The sequence below is a fragment of the Mus pahari genome, chromosome 10 (genome assembly GCF_900095145.1).
Source record: "Mus pahari chromosome 10, PAHARI_EIJ_v1.1, whole genome shotgun sequence".
NCBI lineage: Eukaryota > Metazoa > Chordata > Mammalia > Rodentia > Muridae > Mus > Mus pahari.
This window is the reverse complement of record NC_034599.1, coordinates 60,300,839-60,315,882: the sequence shown is the minus strand read 5'-3', so window position 1 is coordinate 60,315,882 and position 15,044 is coordinate 60,300,839. Positions and strand designations below refer to the sequence as shown.

At 50.9% G+C, this 15,044-nt stretch overlaps 1 protein-coding gene across 2 annotated transcripts in view; it reads right to left on the bottom strand.

Moving 5' to 3' along the window:
• Positions 1–7,152: 7,152 nt before the first annotated feature.
• The window catches only part of Ubap1l (ubiquitin associated protein 1 like), a 19,569-nt gene continuing 11,677 nt past the window's right edge, over positions 7,153–15,044 (bottom strand). The window contains exons 4-7 of one of the 2 annotated variants that reach the window (XM_021205867.1): positions 13,335–13,544; positions 10,509–10,610; positions 9,671–9,755; positions 7,153–7,282 (exon numbers count right to left, since the gene is read on the bottom strand). In XM_021205867.1, coding sequence (XP_021061526.1) covers positions 7,233–7,282; positions 9,671–9,755; positions 10,509–10,610; positions 13,335–13,544 — 447 coding nt within the window. In that variant the 3' untranslated portion in view covers positions 7,153–7,232. Of the gene's footprint in view, positions 7,283–9,620; positions 9,756–10,508; positions 10,611–13,334; positions 13,545–15,044 lie in introns of those variants that run through there. The other variant, XM_021205868.1, reaches the window with a different exon arrangement.

The window sequence follows — 15,044 nt, the reverse complement described above, 5'->3', positions numbered from 1 at the left end:
TTTGGGACATTGTGATTGTTCCAGGAAACTTTCCACTCAGGAATGCTCCAGGAACCATTGTGCAGCAAGGGAGGGTGAAAAGTTCATGTTTTCACAGACCCCACTTCTTCTTTTGGGTAGCTAGGCAGCTTATTAATTTTTAGCCCTACATATGAGTGCATACACAGACACACACCACACACCACATACAACACACATCATACACACCAAGTACACCCACACCCACACATTCACTGTGTGAGTGCATGCACACACCCACACACATCATACATACTACACACATACACATACCACACATACACCAAGTACACACACATACATACCATACACACACACACACCACAGCACACAGACACACCATACACATATACCTATTACACATGCATCCACACATACACTGTGTGAGTGCACACACACACACACACACACACACACACGGGGGTAAATGGTGTTTTGTAAGGTTTCTGAGGCAAAACCAAGGCACTATGATAGAGGGTTTCATGCAGCTCACTCTGTAGAGGAGCAGGTCTGCTTGCCTGCCAGCCAGCTGGTGTTAGAGTCAAATGTTGGCTCCAACTGGCTTGTTGTTTGTTTGTTTCAATGACAGGGTCTCATGTTGTAGTCCTAACTGATCTGGAACTCACTATATGGACCAGTCTGTCCTTTAACTCAATTATATCTAGATGCATCTGCTTCCAGAGTGCTTGGATTAAAGGTAGGGTGTGTGTGTGTGTGTGTGTGTGTAGTATGTGTGTGGTGTGTGTGTATGTGTGTGTGTGTGGTGTGTGTATGTGTAGTGTGGTGTGTGTGGTGTGGTGTGTATGTGTGGTGTGGTGTGGTGTGTGTGGTGTGTGTGTATGGTGTGTGCGATATGTGTGTGTGTGTGGTGTGGTGTATATGTGTGTGTGTTGTATTTTTTAAACAGTTTAGTTTAGTTTAGTTTAGTTGTGTAAGTGTTTTACCTGCATGTGTATCTGTGCATCATGTGTAAGCCTGATGCCCAGAAAAGCAGGAGTGTCAGATCCTCTGGAAGTGGAACTACAGATGGCTGTGAACTGCCACGTGTGCCACAGACTGACCTCACTTTGGGTCCCCGATCTGTGGGGAACGGGTCTCTTGGTTGCAGGTGAGCGAGGATTCGGCGGATGAGTGACAGACAGTCCACCCGAGAGAGGGTGTCAAACTGAATGTATTGATCAAAATGAGCATCATATCTTTAATACAGAACAAACAAGAAAAGCAGGGCAGGATACATCCTCAGTTACAATGACACAAGACAAAGGACAAAAGACCAGGAGGTGGGACCAGGCCCCTTGAGGAGGAAGCCAGGTGCAAGGCTAGTCAATAGTTGAACCCCACTGTCAGGGGCCCCCAGTAAATCCTCGATTATGTTGTTCCTTTGGGCCTAGCGGAAGAACCTGTTTTGGGGGGTTCTGCTCTGGCAGATCTCATTAATAATGCAATACCACATCCCCCCTATTTCCTAGGCCTTGGTAAATACTTGCATATGAACGGAGGAACTTCCACAGGTGTACTGCTCTAAGCTTTGCCCTGGGCTTGGCTCTGTTCTTTGTGATGCTTAATCCATTTCACCAGTCTTTACTAGAAGTGAATTAGAATGTTAATGAACAGTTAACCTTATTGCTGAATTCCGAGCTCCTGGCTTTAAGGAATTATCAGGACTTTGGAACACTGGCTTTAAGGGAATTTCACCTATGGTAAAAGTTTAATCTTTAAAGGCATTAATAATATTGAAAGAGGGCCGGGTGTGGTGGTGCATGCCTTTAATCCCAGCACTCAGGAGGCAGAGGCAGGCGGATTTCTGAGTTCGAGGCCAGCCTGGTCTACAAAGTGAGTTCCAGGACAGCCAGGGCTACACAGAGAAACCCTGTCTCGAAAAACCAAAATAATTAATAATAATAATAATAATAATATTGAAAGAGAGCATATATCATACTAGCGTGTGGATAGGGTTCGTGTATATAGATTATAGAAAACGCCAGGACTCTAGGAGGCTGAATCTCCTTGAGATTCTTTTCCTCAGGACTCGTTCCAGGTTTTCAGGCTTGTTGTGAATCACCACTAGAGTGGGCGTGGCACATGTGGAAGCTGGGGATTGAACCCAGGTCTTCTGGAAGAGCAGCCGGTGTTCTTAACTAATGAGTCATCTCTCCACAACTATCTGGATTTTTTTTTTTTAAAGATCTATTTTTATTTGTGTGTGTGTACACCCTGCTGGCTGTGTAGTTATTTATTTATTTACTTACTTACTTATTTTGAAACAGGAGCTCCTGTAGCCAGGCTGGCCTTGAACTTGTTATGAAGCCAAGACTGACCTTGAATTTCTGTATCTCTTATCCTCCACTTGTACTGGAGTTGAGATTGCAGTATGTCTTCCAAGTCTATACTTATTGAGATGAGATCTTACATTGTCCAGGCTGGCCTTGGACTTCCAGACTCGGGGTCCTGCAGCCTCAGCCTTGGCATGCACCCCCAGCCCAGCTCTAACCCGGTTTCTGTCTGAGGCAGGGATGGAGATGAGGAGGAGCTGAAGGCTTATGCCACCACCATCATCCTGCGGGCTGGGCCAAGCACCCAGGCTGTGAGCCCACGGATGAGGCCCAGCCTGAGGATGCAGCCTGAAGAACTTGGGTTCTGTTTTTCAAGAAGCAGGAGCTGCAGCTCGTTTATAAGGCTATGAATGTGACGAGCAGAGATGTGTGAAAACCCTTGAGACCTCTGTGGCTCACTTGGCTTCTGTGACTTGGGTGCTTCCACAGAGGGGGCCCGGTTGGTGGGGAGAGCGTGACTCAATGACTACTGTCCCCAGCTCCCTCCTCCAGCAGTTTTACTGCGGCTTTCCTCTTCCATTGCTCTGGACAACAGTCCCCGTCGGGTAGCTATTTCCGGGTAGCTATTTCCAGGTAGTTCTTTCAGTCTTCAGGTTGGGGTACTGACCTGCACATACAGCTAGGTGTAGGGGTGCAGAGAATGTCCCCTCACTGCTGTGAATTGTGCCTGGGGTGGACCTTCACCCTTCGTAAACAGCCCTTGTCAAGGTTTCTTCTAACGACCCAGTTTGAGTGAGCCATTTCCCTGGTGAGAGCCTGCTGGCTGGCTGAGTGCCTGACCCTCTGGCCCTCTGCAATCCAGGCACCAGTCTCCTGGCAGTTAAATTCAGGCTCAGTAAAGCATGTTGGTAAGTGTCCATCTCAAAGCTTGGCCTCATCACACAGTGACTGGAACCAGAGAGATGCCTTCCGGGTAGGGGTGGTGTTTCCATGACCGGAAGCTGGAGCCTTACCTCCCCAAGCCACTTTGAGGGGAAACAATGATCTTTAGAACCCGTATGTGGGAATGGGAACAAGATGACGTGAGAGCTTGTGGCCATGCCTGCTAGGCGAGGGATCCAGCAGGCCCACAGCTCCAGCCTCTAGGATAGGCCTGGCCCTGTCCTCCTAGCTAGGTCTGAAGGTAACCAAGTTTAACTATGGACTCCTTCAGGGCCCCCAGGGAGAGCTCCGGAGGCTCGTACTGTGGCCTAGGAAGTGCTGTCCAGGATAACCGTTTTGCTGTGCATTTTTTGATGGGGTCAGGGAGAGAGCTGTGTGCAGGCCCACAGGGAGGAGAGCAAGCTGGGTGGTGGGATGTTCCAGCTGCCAGCTCAGATTTTCTGGATTTAAACCTGTTTCCAGGGCCTTCTGACTGTGTGCTCCTGGCCAGCCGTTTAGTCTCAGAGCATCAGGTGGGCATCTGGTAGTAGGTACAGTAACAATGCCTAAACTCAAGGGCTATAAGGAACACAGGAAGAACGTCAGACCAGGTCATGTCAATAAGCGAAAAAGCTCTCAACCTCAAGGAAGGGCTATGGGTTATCTCAGCAGTGGCAAGCAGCTGGGCTGGCTGTGAGTGGGGAAGGCTGTCACTGACTGTGGCAAGAGTAGAAGCCACAAAGAGGGGCTCTTGGCCTGGGAGGCATCTGCCATCATTCCTCCCACCAGGGCATTGTCTCTAGAACACAAACCCAGTTCCCTCACCACTGTCGGGACCTGGGACAGTGCTTCCCAGGCAGGAGTCCCCTCAGCTGGCTTGTGCAGATGGCTTGCCCTGCTACAGATACCAAGAATATGCTGTACCTGTTCCTGAGGGCCCTGCAGCCCAGAGAAGCTCAAAATACATCCTTTAGTGTCAACCTCTTACCCTGAAACTGCCTCCTTACCTCCCCCAACCCCTACCCAAAACCAACTCAGAACTGTCCCTAGAGTACTCAGCCTCTCTCTCTCTCTCTCTCTCTCTCTCTCTCTCTCTCTCTNTGTGTGTGTGTGTGTGTGTGTGTGTGTGTGTGTGTGTGTGTTTACCACATCCACCAGGGAGCTTAGCCGTGTGTAGCACAAGTTAAGGAATTCAGAAAGTTAAGGACCAGACTGGAAGGCCTTGGGTTTACTCTGAGCTCCTTGGGATGGGCAAGTGCAGCAGTCAGCGGCACAAGCTCTGCAGCAGGAGCAGATCTCACTTCTCCAAGGCCAGGACCAGAAGGGGGGGCTCTCAAGGATCCAAGAGTACACGTCAGAGTAAGCTGGCCCCAAGCAGTGACATGTGTCCACTCCTGGTCAAGAGAGGACAGGGCACCTTGACAGCGCACTAAGATGGCTCACAGCAGGGGGAGGGGCTGCTTCCCCAAGTGCTTGGGAGTTACCTAAGCACAGAGCTTGCTTAAGTTCTTGGAATTGCCTGGCTACTTAGGGAACATGGAATGAGGCTAAGCCATGCCCTAGGGCTTGTCCCGGGCCCCCCAGCCCCCCAGCCCCCTAGCTTCTATCTTTGTATCCTCATCTGGAACCCAGTGAATGTCTCTGTTCAACCTGGAAACATTTTCTTAGTGACAAAATAAACCAAGTCATAGGTTAAAAATCTCAAGCAGAGAAACATCCGATGACGCCACGTGGGCAGTTGCCCAGGGGACACAGAACTTGCATCTCCTGAGTGGGTGGCCTTATAAGGATAGGTTCAGGCGGAGAGTGGGCAGGAGGGAGGGCCACCAGCAGTGGCAGCAGCCTTGGAGGCTGGGGATGGGTGCCCCACCGCTGGGCAGGGTATGGAACCAGCAGACTTTCTTGGCTTGGACTCAGTTCTACAGAGGGAGCTGGCCAAATGCAGCCCAGGAACCCCTACTCCTCACCCCCACCTCCATCTCCACCCCCACCCCACCCCACCCCACCCCACCCCGAACCTTTTGCAGTCATCATCAGCCCAGGCAGCAACCTGTGCTGGACCAGCCTTCTGAGCCAGCCCAACTCTGGCAGGTCATAGAAGGACTGAGACCATTTCCTGTTTTCTGTTTGTTTGTTTGTTTGTTTTTTCCATCCACTTTTACCCTGACCCGAGCCCAGCTGGGATGCTAGGCAATAAAGTTACATATAGTGGGAGAACTAGTGGATTGTTTTTGTATTACAAAAACAAAAGCAAGCAAGCAAACAAACAAACAGACCAAAAAACCCAGGGGTCTTACATAGCCCAGGTTGGCCTCAAACTCCAGCTGTAGCCGAGAATGACTTCTGATTCTCTTGCCTCGACCTCCCCAGTGCTGGCTTTGCCAGTATGAAACCCTACTCCTGGTTTGTGTGGTACTGGAGTTTCGAGCCACAGTTTTGAACATGTTAGGCAAGCATTCAACCAACTGGGCCACACCCTAGCCATATTCGCAGAACCAAATGAGTTGTTCTTTGGTGGCAGTTTTGACTCATGACCTGGACAGCAGCTCCTGGAACACGGGGTTGGGAGCGGGGGTGGGGNGGGGGGTGGGGGTGGGGGGGTGGAAGAGGAATAAGATGGGGGGATGGGATGGGGCGTGGACAGGACAGGGGACTATACTCTTAGAGAGTCCAAGTTGCCCAAGTGTTCCCGTGACATCAGCATACATAGGAACTAAGGTTTGGCCCCTAGGGTCTGAAGGAGAGGTTAGTGTCCTTGAGGTGACCCTCCCTTGTTAGGAAAGAGTCCTGTGAGCCCCTGAGGGCCAGATCCCCCTTACGGTGGGACGCACGGCCAAGGTTGGAAAGCTGGCCTTCCAACCTTGTCTGTCTTTCACGGTGCCTAAGACCTCCTCATAGACTAAGGTCAGCAAAGGGCCATGTGCTCTCTGAGGAGACCAGCTGAGACTTCTCCAACAGCAGGCAGACAGGAGGACAGGGAAATGAAGGAAAGGACTGACAGGTGGGGAGGGTCCCGGAAGAGATCCAGGGCTCCACCCCAACCAACCACGATCTCTAGGGGTGTGCCTCTCCACTGTCCCCTGCAAGCCAAGGTCAAGGCTGAGAGGAGACTGGGGACGGCACCTTGGCCAGCACTCCTCCTGTGGCAGGAGAAGCATGACAGCTGCAGGAGGCAGACTCACAGGGAAGCAAGAGCAGGACAGAGAGGGAGCAGTGCCCTGGCGGCCCAGCCTTGCCTGGGCCCTGGCCTCTGGGAGGGCCCGCCCTCCCTGCACATCCGCCGCCATGGAACTAGGAACTCAGGGCCACAGAGCAGCCCCGCCTCGCTCTCATTCCTTCCTAAAATAGGAATGTTCCACGTATGGCAGAAGCACAGTTTGTAACCATCCATCACGGATTATATGGGGGAAGCACTGTGCCGTGAGGCAGCCTGGATAATGATGCCCCAAGGGGTTCTGTCCTAATTCCTAGCACCTGCAAACCTGCCATTTCCATGTAGGATGGACTGGGCACCTTGAGAAGGCAGATCATCCTGGCTTAGTCTCGTGGCCCGGGATAATCGTCAGGGTGCTTCAGAGGAAGTGGCCAAGGGTAAGCTAGACAGAGGACACAATGAGCTGGAGAGTTCAGCCTGAAGTGGCTTCTAAGACAACTGTCCTGTCAGATTGGGGACTTTCTTTCTTCACCCTGCTGGTGTGCATCTCCCAGGGAACATAGAGGGGACCAGAAAAGAGGAAGTGGGGAGGGGGTGAGAAGCAAGACTGGATCTGCTATTTGGCCCAGGCTTGGACTGCACCATCTTTGGAGTCTCCCTCCCTTGTAGGGGTCATCAGATCCAGAGGCTGATATCAGATAGCCTGTGTGTGTGTGTCATCTGCTGATACCTCAGTAGCCACCTGACCCTGAATGTGACTCACAGAGGCACCATTTCCCCAAGTGGTCCTTCCATAGTCCTTTATTTTGGATGTTTTCTTCAACTTTGCTGATCAGAAAGGCGTGGTCCCTGGAGGACAGGCTTGCTCAGGGGTTCTGAGGTTGGGTACAGAATGCTGCTGTGTTCCCTTCTGAAGCTGTGGAAATGAATGAGAAAACCAAAGACTTTTTTTTTTTTAAAGATTTGTTGTTGTTGGTTTTTTTTTATTATTATTATTATTTTTTTTTTTTTGTATTTATATGAGTACACTGTCGCTGTCTTCAGATGCACCAGAAGAGGGCATTGGATCTCATTATAGATGGTTGTGAGCCACCATGTAGTTGCTGGGAATTGACCTCAGGACCTTTGGAAGAACAGTCAGTGCTCTTAACTGCTGAGCCATCACTCCAGCCCCTAAAGATATTTCTGACCCACAATTTGAGAGGGTCTAGCTGACAGTTGCTCAGGTCTGTCGTTTGGGGGCCGTGGTGAGGCAGAGCACTGTGGTCTGTGAGACAGCAAAATGATTCACATAATGATAACCAGGAAGCAGAGAAGAGAAGGCAGACCAGGGTCCTCCCAGGGACATGGTGCAGCTCCTTTCTTCCTGGCCTCCCTTCAGTCTCCGCCAGCACCATCAGCTGGAGACTAAGTCTTTAACACGTGACCCTTTAGGGGATGTAAGTGTAGGCAGACTGTAAGAGCTGGTGTTCATTAAATGACGGGGAGAATGAACAGAGAAGGGTGGTGGCTACAGAACAAGGGAGGAGATAGATGTGACAGGCTGGCGGATGCAGTGACAGAAGCATCCCATGCACAATCCCACTCAACCAGCGTCATTGAAAAGCTTTAGCATGTATTTTATGAATGAGAAACTGAGGCACAGAGAAGATAAGCAACTTTCAAAAGATCACACAGCTAGCTAGCTATACGGCTCTGTCTGATCTAAGAGTCTAAGCCTCAAACTTTATTTTTCTACCTCCTAAAAATAATTAGTGAGGGGGTGGGGCTTAAGAGGCGCCACCCCTCCTTGAGGAGCTATACTATAGATCCTATAGGCAGTTGATGACTGAAGGAGAGATATTTTCTTCAGTGATATAGTTACTGATAAATCCCCCCCCCCATGCTCCTGTAAACAACCCAAATTAAACTTAGGAAGTCATTATATAAATGAATGCAATAAAAATCTAGAAAATGATTATTGCAAACTAACCATTTTTCATTCATAATCAAGCAATAGTTTCCCAGGGATGGGAACGAAAGGGTTTGTGGCAGGAAGGACAGCAGTGGCAAGAGCCTTGCAGGTCACCTCTCACTCAAGGGCCTTAATACAAGTGACATCTGAGCCAGATTAACTTAACTAGAACAGGAAAAGCCTCAGGTCCGCCACAGCATCTCAGCGTTCACACTTCAATTTTACCATCTTTTCCAAGTCAGTTTGGGTTTGGCAATAGACTCACGGCCACCTGCATGCGCTCTAGCTGGTTTTCCCAAATACTTCTCTGTGCATTGCCTCCAAGTTATTCCAAGCCAGGTAGAGGGCCAGTGAGTATTCTCAATGCCATTTCAAGCCAAGTGGCTTTGAAACTTTGCCCTTTGGAGAGGGGCTCTGTGGGCCTCAGGAGACCTCTCGGGAGCTGCCCCAGGCTTGCTGTTTCTGTTTGTAGAGGTCCCCAGTTCACGCTGAACAGGGGAATGAAACCCTGACAGACAGGGCACGCTCCCTGGGGTTTTCACAGACCTGGGCTCCAGCTTGATTTGTAGACCAAAGAGAATGAGAGGGTGTGAACCCAAGAACGTTGAGTTGGCCACAGTCAGAGGCAGGGCACTAGCCCTTTGGCCTCTGACCTCTGCTTGCCTGACTCATCACAGGCCACTCCACCGGTTGGTCTTCTCGGTCCCTGGAGGTCACTTAAACACAGGCTTTCGGTGGCTGGAGACAACTGTCGCACCAACCTTCCAACCCACCGTGAGAGAGAGGTGGCTGTTTGTATCTACCGCCACCTTGGCCTTCTCTGTGCTTCGGGGTGAGCATGCGGTGCTTTGTTAGTCGCATTAGTTTTGTTGTTAATGTTGTTTTGTTTTTTGAAATAAGTTTTCTCTGTGCAGCTCTTGTTCTTCTGTAATTCTGTAGACCAGGTTAGACTCGAATGCAAGAATCTGTCTTTCTCTGCCTCCTGAGTGCTGGGATTAAAGGCATGTGCCACCGCACCTGGCTTTGATCTTCTTAGGTTTTGTTTATTTTATTTTATTATGATTACTATTTTTGTTTTTTGTTCTTTTTTACAACAAGGTTTCTCTATGCAACCCTGACTGTCCTGGAACTCACTGTGTAGACCAGGCTGGCCTTGAACTCAGAGATCCTCCTGCCTCTGCAGCACTAGTGCTGGGACTAAAGGTGTGTGCCACCACCACAGGAATTATCTTTTAATGATACAGTTGGGATGGGCGGGTCTGGTCCTTCACTGTCAGCCACACATCAATGTCCTAGCTTGTCACTGGGCACAGGCCACCAGCTCCTCCAGAGCCTGTTCACGTTGATTGCCGTGGACCAACAGCACCTCCTTGATCCGGTCTTGCTGGAAACCCATGTCACTGAACTGCTTCCAGAGCCGCAGGAACTCCCCTGCCTGAAGAAGGGGCACAGAGAGTATTTCACGGCTGTCTCAGTCCTGAGTACCCCAACCCTGGTGCCTACCGACCCTCAAAGCAGCCCAGAAAACTGTGCTCCCTTCCCTTGGGACGCCTGACCCTGGGCCAATGCCTGTCATCGTCCTCTTCCTCTGGGGATATGCAGAAAGAAGGTGCCAGCCTTGCTGAGGTGTTCTCATGTGGCTCCCTGTGGGCTCCCTGTGACTGGCATTAGGGCAGCAGCTCCAGGAGAATGCACAGGGGGGTCTCCTATGAGCTGGCATGCTGGGCTCACCCAGCTCAGCCTCTCCTGAAGTCCCCGCCCCCCACCCCGGGGTTTTCCTGTGCTGGTCCCAGCTCTGTGAATTGCCGCCTCGCCTTGCTACTGCAGTAGGAGCTGTCATGGTACGCGTTACTTTCCGAGTGCCCGGAGCTCCCTGGATGCTGAGGGCAACAAACTCCCTGAGTTCAAGCATCTTCAGACTGCTCCTACATGGAAGTCTCACACGTTGTGTTGACGCAGTTACCTACAGCGAAGCCGCTGCTCCTCCATCCTCCAGCTCCCTCCCCACCTCTTCATCGGCTGACTCCACTGACCTTTGGCTGTGCTCCACTTCTCTAAGTCGGTACTTTCTCCCCAGTGTGAGCAGGCTAGTTCCCTTCTGACCAGTCCACACGCAGCTCAGGGGCCACCGCACCCTGGCACCCCCGTGCTCCCTTTCCCCGGGAACCAGGCGGGAGGCCCAGCTGACCTGATGCTCGGAGAACTGGAACATCTCCATGGCCTCGTCCACCAGCGCTTCGTCGTAGCCCTGCTGCAGCAGTCTCTCGCAGGCACTGAGGTAGCCGAGAAACTGGGTCAAAGAGGGCAGAGACAGAGAGATAGTAAGAGGAGTGTCAGGGGCATGCTGGGGGACCACCCAAGGGTCTCACTAAGGCGATTCGTCTTGGACAAGCTGTCATAGGTAACAGGAAGCCAACAGAATTGGAACAGGCTTCCGTTGAGAACCAGCAGAGGAGTGACAGCAGGTTCCTCAATAAATGTCCCAAGTTGAGGGATAGAATCCAAGAAAAGAGCTGTTCATGTGTTTACAGAGCCTAAGTGGGGTCCAGGACAAGCTTTAAGCAGGTAACTCAACCTCCTGGCCTCAGCCACCGCACGGACTACCACCAGCTTAGCCACTCTTCTCAGAGGAGCACATAAATGTCAAAGGACACTCCTCACCCATCTCTATGCACCTCTCCTCCACCCCAGACACACCTGTCACCCAGGGTGAGTGGAGCTCACACCAGGCCTCAGTCTGCACCACGGCTGGTGGAGGGGGCAGAGAGGCAGGGCGTTTCTTCTAGAGCATATATCCTGGTGCTGAAACCTGCTCTAATCACCCCCTGATTTCATTGTGGGTTCTTTTGCCCTCAGGGTAAGTGGCATCACCTGAGGACCATTAGATCCAGGCTGGCCTGCCTACATAGGAGCTTGAGGCTAGCCAGTAATATAGTAGGACCTGACTCAAAACACAACGAAGAGAAACAAACTAAGTGTTGCCTTAAGGTAGCTAAGCTGGCAGAGCCCTTGCCTATTGTGTATGAGATTCAGTCCCTAGCAACATATAACTGGGTATTGATGGTGCACTGGGGAGGTGGAAGCAGGAGGGTTGGAAGTTCAAGATCAAGGCTGAGGAGCTGGCTCAGTGGGTAAGAGTGCATCATAAATGTGAGGGCCCAAGTGCCTAGCCCCCACAGAGAATTCTGGCTGCTGCCACATGCAGGCCTAAAACCTCAGCACTGTAGGAGGCAGAAGCAGAAAGCCTGGGGCTTGTTGGCTGCCAGCCTAGCCCTGGGTGCAGTGGGAGAGCTGTCGGAGGAAAAAGAGCAGAGGATGACAGACCAGGGTATTTTCTCTGGTCTTTCACGCACTCATGAGTGTCTGCACTTGCACACACATATGCACAAATACTACACTAGACCACACACACACATACACATACTAATAAGTTAATCACTCTTAGCTACATGGTGAGTTTAAAGCCAGCCCAGCCACATGAAATCATGCCTCCAAAACAAACATGCCGCCTTTCACCATACCCTGGCCTGCTCACAACTCCCTTCTTTTCTCGAGGCCTCTGTCCAACTCCCCATCCAAGACTGGCCTCATTCTCCTCCCAGGAGGCCTCTCTGCAGACTCTGTCTCCACTGCGCCATCCTTGGGGCTCTTGGGCTCCATCGACCCAGTGCAGTACACATGGCTTCACTCTGAATTTGTGCCCACTGACTTCTGTCCCACAGTGGGAAGTTAGTCAGTCACCACTGCACCAGCAGGGGAAGCAAAGGAGCCATGTGCATAAAACAAATTAAGAACATCAAGGAACTCACAGATTAGTGGAGGAGATAAACCAGACATGGGAGACTACGCCAGTGCCAGGCAAATCAAAGCAGGCTTTATAGGGACAGGTGCCCGCCGAAGGCTCTAGGCCGTGAGAGCCATGTGCGTGACTGGGAAGAAGGAGGTCGGGTTTCTGCTGACCTTCAGGGCTGGCAGGAGCACAGATCATCTAGCCAGCCATGTGGTTTTCAAACTCTTGGAGCTCCTGGGCTGTTTGTCCCAGCACAGGAAGCTGCAGCAAGCAGCAGCTAAGAGCAGGCTGCCTGGAACTGAAGGCCAAATAGCTGCACAAAGCCGGGTGCTCCTGAGAGAGGAACTGCGGGACACCCAGACCTGGCTCTCAGCACATCTGAAAGCCACTCACGCCCAACCCCTTTCACGGCTGAGGACGTGGAGGGCCTGGCAGAGCTGACAGCTTGTCAACGAGTCTTAGTCCTTTAAATCTGGACTAGTCCATGAGGTGGAAACGACTGTGTACAATGTGAAGGCTAGGTCAGGTGACCTTGAAGTTTTTGCTCTTGGAACTAACTGGACTAGTTTTCTGAAGAAATGTGGCCTAGTTAGTTGGCAAATATCAGCAATCACTGGACTGAGGCAGCCGTTCTAACTGAATCAGCAAATATCACATAGAAGTAAGAGGCGATCTAGAAAGATGTGATAGTATCTGAGGAAGATATCTGAGGCAGACTTATTTCTGTATGGCCTTTACACATATTTGCACACACATGCACACCAGCACATACATGGACAAATACGCATATACACATTCTCGTAGAGATTGTCCTATTGGACAGCTCTAGAGAGGTTCTTGACTGCTTAAAGCTTCCGAATCCTGTATTTGGTACATGGACCAGGATAAGGGTTTGACTATGGAGATCCTTAGATGGTCACAGGGATTCCTTGGAAAGTCCTGTGGAAAAGAGAGCAATAAGGCCTAAAAATTCAATCACTAACTTGGTTATTTGTGCCAGGTTGAGGTTCTACTGCTAAAGAGACGGAAGCAAGGGCTGGGCCTCTAGATCAGTGGGAGAGAGCTCACCTACTATGTGCAGGGCCCTGTGTTGATCCCTAGCACCGCAAGAGGGGACATGGGAGAGGGGAGAGAGGAAGCAAGACCTTCATCAAGTTACAGGGAAAAGGCCATTTGACCTTTCCTGACTCTAGCATGCAGCCCCTCAACCCTGGGTCCACTCACCTGGCTCAGGCTCTGTTTCCCTGTCTTCTGCAGTGCCACGATGGCTCTTCCCAGGGGATAGCCCAAGGCGACCACCGGCCCGATGAGGTCTTGCTCCTCTTTGGTCAGGGCAGACAGCAGGTCGGGTGTTGAATCAGGAAGCAGTCTACAGGAGATGAGGTGCTGGGGTGTCTCCCTAAGAGGTGGCAAGCAGGTGTATGGGCTGAGGGACTGAAATACAGACAGGGTGGCATGTCAGCAACCACAGGAGGTCACAGTCAGCTGGGCTGAACATCTTAAGATGTGGCCTTGGGTCCTACTTTCTACACTGTAGAGAGCTTTGGGTCCTGCAGGTTCCAGGTCTCAGTCTCTGTTCCCTTACTCAGATGCCAACAGAGCCATCTTAGAACTGCCTCATCAGACTGTTAGGAGGCATAAATTCGAGCATGAGCAAGGTGATTAATTAGCAAAGGGCCCAGTGTGCAGAAGCTGTCAGCAAAAGCTACTGTTTCACTTAGGGCTTGTTACACTGCAAATGAAATACGAGTGTAGCCTAGATGTGGTGTAATCGTAGCTACTTGGGAGCTGAGGCAGGAGGATTGCTTGACTCCCAGAATTCAAGTTGAGCTTGGGTAGTATAGTGAGAGGCCAGATGAGGAAGAAAGACAAAAGACAGACCAAGTATATAGCTCGGTTGGTAGCATGCTTCCCTAGAACGCACAAGGTCCTGGGTTCAGTCCTTAGCATCCCATACACAGAGCTTGGCAGTGTATACTGTAATTCTAGATGCTGGAGGATAAAAGTTCAACGTTATCCTCAGCTAGCATTACATAGCAAGTTTCAGGTCAACCTGGGTGACATAAGATTGAAAGCCAGGTTCAGAGGAGTCAGTGACCCAACACACAGTACACATTTGTGATATGAACCCACCTTGAGGCCGCCATACCCAGTAACTTAGTGAGAGGAACCATCTCCCCGGCCACACTCTCACGCAGTTTGGTTAAGCTAGGCCCAACGTGACAGGCCTCAGCACGTCGACTCTTAGGCAAATGCTGCACTACAGAAGGTGGCTCGAAGACATTCCTGTGTTTGTCGGGCATCACGAGGAAGGACTTCTCAGCTAAGAATCAAACTAGCAGGGCATCCGTGGCACACCAGACCTTTCCCCTCCCCTGAGGAAACACCAGGTGCTGCCTTGCCCTTGGGGACCTGGTGCATGTTTGGGGAGTATGAATTCCCCACTGCCAACACTGTCTCAGGGGGCTTTCTGCTACAACCCCTTCTTTCAACTCTAAGTTGGAGAACATTCAGATTCGAGCAGTGCTATCACTTGTCTTTAAAAGACTCTTAACTCCTGTCTGCCTGGGTCTCCTTCTGCCTCATCCCCCTGCCGCAGCTCTGCTCCCTCAGTGTCCCTCAAGTGGATGTTTGTAGACAATATCTTGTTTCATAACTATGTAGCGCAGAGTAGCCTTAAAGTAGCCATGTAGCCAAGGTTGGCCTCATACTGGCAATCCTCCTGCTTCAGTCTCCTGAGTTGCTCAGAGTACAAGTGTGGGCCACCATGTTCTGCTACTTAAATTGATCTTAATCAGAAAAGAACCATTTTGCCATCAACACCTGTTATCTGTCCAGCTCTCAAAACCCCTCCTCTCTCAATCGGACCCATGGGGTGGTGTGTCGCTTAAATGAAAAATATACATACAAAATTGGGCACACCTGAGCTCCCCC